General features: G+C 42.0%; 1 protein-coding gene across 12 annotated transcripts; it reads right to left on the bottom strand.

Moving 5' to 3' along the window:
- Nucleotides 1-264: 264 nt before the first annotated feature.
- On the bottom strand, nt 265-3134 carry LOC149258287 (uncharacterized). 12 transcript variants are annotated; one of them, XM_089415021.1, is made up of 4 exons: nt 2342-3134; nt 2026-2244; nt 1510-1609; nt 265-1360 (listed from the first exon to the last, which is right to left on the bottom strand). In XM_089415021.1, the coding sequence occupies exon 1, from the start codon at nt 3099-3101 to the stop codon at nt 2466-2468; it is 636 nt and encodes a 211-aa protein (XP_089271147.1). In that variant the 5' UTR covers nt 3102-3134; the 3' UTR covers nt 265-1360; nt 1510-1609; nt 2026-2244; nt 2342-2465. The 12 variants fall into 12 exon arrangements, with proteins under 12 accessions (XP_089271147.1, XP_089271155.1, XP_089271152.1 ...); XM_089415029.1 differs by having other exon boundaries at nt 265-1355; XM_089415026.1 differs by having other exon boundaries at nt 265-1384; nt 2142-2244.
- Between the last annotated feature and the right edge of the window lie 6 nt (nt 3135-3140).

Below are 3140 nucleotides of genomic sequence, written 5' to 3'. Positions count from 1 at the left end.
ACCTTCCCTTTCCCTTTCTCACATCATAGTCCCCCTCCATGTTACTAGCCGCATCCATGTCAATACTTTTATTAATATAACTTTATACATTACTACATGGTGATGTCAGCATTTCCAACCTGGAAAATATAACAAACCTAAGTATCTAATTATTCTCCAGGCCAGCCTTGGCCTTGGACTCTCGCTACGAGCCTTTACAGCACAAATACAAATACGCACTTCCAGGTGTTTCTATACAAGCTCACATGTTCCAACACCCAATATTACAAATCATTTACCCTTCAGATTATGTACAGCACAGTGGTCAAGAACAGTGTATTATAGGTGTTCACTGTTTGCATTTTTGTCTGCCCGTGTGTGATTGATCTCCAGTAGGGTGATTGCTTGGATATGGACTTGCCTAAATCTTGCAATCTCTTACAGCACTTTTAGCTCAAGCTTGAAACTTTCTGAGCATTGTTCTAGGGCATTGACAATAAAGGAAATGATATTATCAGAACCTTAATATCTGAAGTTATTTTGACAAACCTCTTCATGGTGCAAAACGGAGGCTTCAATAAAAGATTATGCAACTCTTATAATGCTTAAAGGAGCAATTAAGCACTTGATCCAAGCATAAACACAGGTATCCAGCACCCAGCCTTCACACGCACCAGAAAATGCCCATCCTCTGCACCAGCCTTCACCATCCAGACCAGCATAGATAAGTAATGTGCCCAAAAGAAAGAGAGTTCCATCTGAGAAAGGTGGTCAAGAACGGTGTATTATAGGTGTTCACTGTTTGCATTTTTGTCTGCCCGTGTGTGATTGATCTCCAGTAGGGTGATTGCTTGGATATGGACTTGCCTAAATCTTGCAATCTCTTACAGCACTTTTAGCTCAAGCTTGAAACTTTCTGAGCATTGTTCTAGGGCATTGACAATAAAGGAAATGATATTATCAGAACCTTAATATCTGAAGTTATTTTGACAAACCTCTTCATGGTGCAAAACGGAGGCTTCAATAAAGGATTATGCAACTCTTATAATGCTTAAAGGAGCAATTAAGCACTTGATCCAAGCATAAACACAGGTATCCAGCACCCAGCCTTCACACGCACCAGAAAATGCCCATCCTCTGCACTAGCCTTCACCATCCAGACCAGCATAGATAAGTAATGTGCCCAAAAGAAAGAGAGTTCCATCTGAGAAAGGAGTTCTGGGATTATCCAGCACCCTCAAGCGCTGTAAGCCCCCCACCCAACACTTCAGCGTCCAAGGATCACCACCCCAGCAAACCCCACTGACGGGCAAAGTCAAGGGGGCAGCATCCCACACCCGTAAAAGCCATAAAGCATTCGTTGCACTGAATTCCTCCTGCGCTGCATCTCAGAAGGGAGGTTATGCTAATGAAAAAGAAAAAGCATAAATTTACTATTGGTACCTAAAACTTAATTTGTACATTTTATAATCTTGGATCTCTAATGTCAATAAATATGTTGTTAGACTAGTGAATGACTGCAACTCTTACCATAAACTCGAAACTCTAGTTCGTCAAGTTTTGCATGAACATTCAGTCGTTTCCAACCGCTTATCTGCTGCCTTCTCTGCAGCTCTGTCATTTTTTGCAACTTCACGGCAGAACAGTTAATGCAGCTATCAGTAAAAAAAACTTCAACCAGTCATTCACTATAAATCACATAATGCAGAGTCAAGGCAAGCACCTGCCAACCACACATAAGAAACTGCAAGGTGTACAGAAGTAGAATATAACTCACACAACGCATGACAAGCAAAAACTAATAAAAATGTAAACGACCTCAACCAGGCATTGCTGACCCGAGAACCTAAGTAAGTACTTTTGAAAGGAATGAAAATGATGCCCCAACACTTTCCCGTGTCTTCATTAAAAATGCTGGTTGTATTAATACAATTAACAAGCCCTACAATGCAATTTCCAATGTGATTTCCAACAATAAGACTAGCAAACAGCAAAGTCATACAGTCATGCAAGCATAGCAGTGCAAAGCATAAGCATGAAATGCACCTTTGACATCGATCCATGAAAAAATATAGATGGAAACAGTAGTACAATGCAGAGCAGAAACGTGGCCAAATAATCCAATTTTGTAAACCAGGTCCACGGCAAGAGAGACCACTGACCTTAAACTGCTGCACTGCTATTTTTCACTGCATTATAAAATAATATACAAATACAGGTTCAACCTGACAATTATCCAGTTCCCTTACTGCAACAGAGATCCACCTGTTTAAGACAAATAATTTTAAGCCACCTGAAAGTATAAGCCACCATAACCTATAGAATAATAGATAAAAGAGACTCTGACATCATGATTACGTACTCGACCAAGCACTCGTAACTACCGACAAGAGAGGTGAATCTCCTATGCAGAGAACTGGATCTTCTTTTCCTCTGACAAATAAGACAGGGCTGCCCCAAAAATTAGTAGCAGCCTGATTAATTCACTATAACATCCTCTCTGCAATTGAAGCAGTAAGCTCAATGGACATCGGACCACCCCCCATGTCTCTACCAATTGGAGACTTGGCAGGGGTAGCGAATGCGCTATGTGCCACTTGAGCTTCTGACTTGATAGTGAACTGGGTGTTGTCAATGAAAGTATGATCCCCGCTCATCATGTCGTCCAGATCAGTCCAGCCCAGATCATCCTCTTCAAAGCTGGTATCAATACAAGACTCGGAGTCGCAGGCATATATCTCAGACATGTGGTCTAAGTCCACGGAAGCCGGTATTACATCCTTAGATACCAGTCCAGTCCCAGTCTCGAATTCGAACTCGTAAGGCAGTATATCTGTTGTGGAATCATTGAGATTGACGAACCCATCTGCAGCTAATCCCTTTTTGATCAGCCCATCATGAATACTGATCTCCCCATGGTCAGGAGCAACTAATCCATCAGGAACTAACCCATTTGCAGCCAATTGAGGAATGTTTTGAGTCCCCAGACGTATCCTTTTCCTGCTGCCAAGCTGTCTGTTGTGAAGAATCTGGTCAATCAAGCTAGGATTCTCCATAACTCTAGCCAAGAAGGAAATCATCTGCTGGGGCCTCTGCTCGGTCACCTGCAAACGCTTGTTCATTGCCTCGACTTCCCGATCAGTGTCCACCTGTCGTTTCTT

This window comes from Pinus tabuliformis, chromosome 6 (genome assembly GCF_031772625.1).
Source record: "Pinus tabuliformis cultivar Carrire ecotype Pingquan chromosome 6, CPIR1, whole genome shotgun sequence".
Taxonomy (NCBI): Eukaryota; Viridiplantae; Streptophyta; class Pinopsida; order Pinales; family Pinaceae; genus Pinus; species Pinus tabuliformis.
The sequence above is the reverse complement of the archived record's forward strand: the minus strand, read 5'-3'. Positions and strand labels throughout refer to the sequence as shown.

What these genes read in the sequence shown, in the direction of transcription:
- LOC149258287 (XM_089414993.1), bottom strand. Translation starts at nt 3,101, where the DNA reads ATGAACAAGCGTTTGCAGGTGACCGAGCAGAGGCCCCAGCAGATGATT.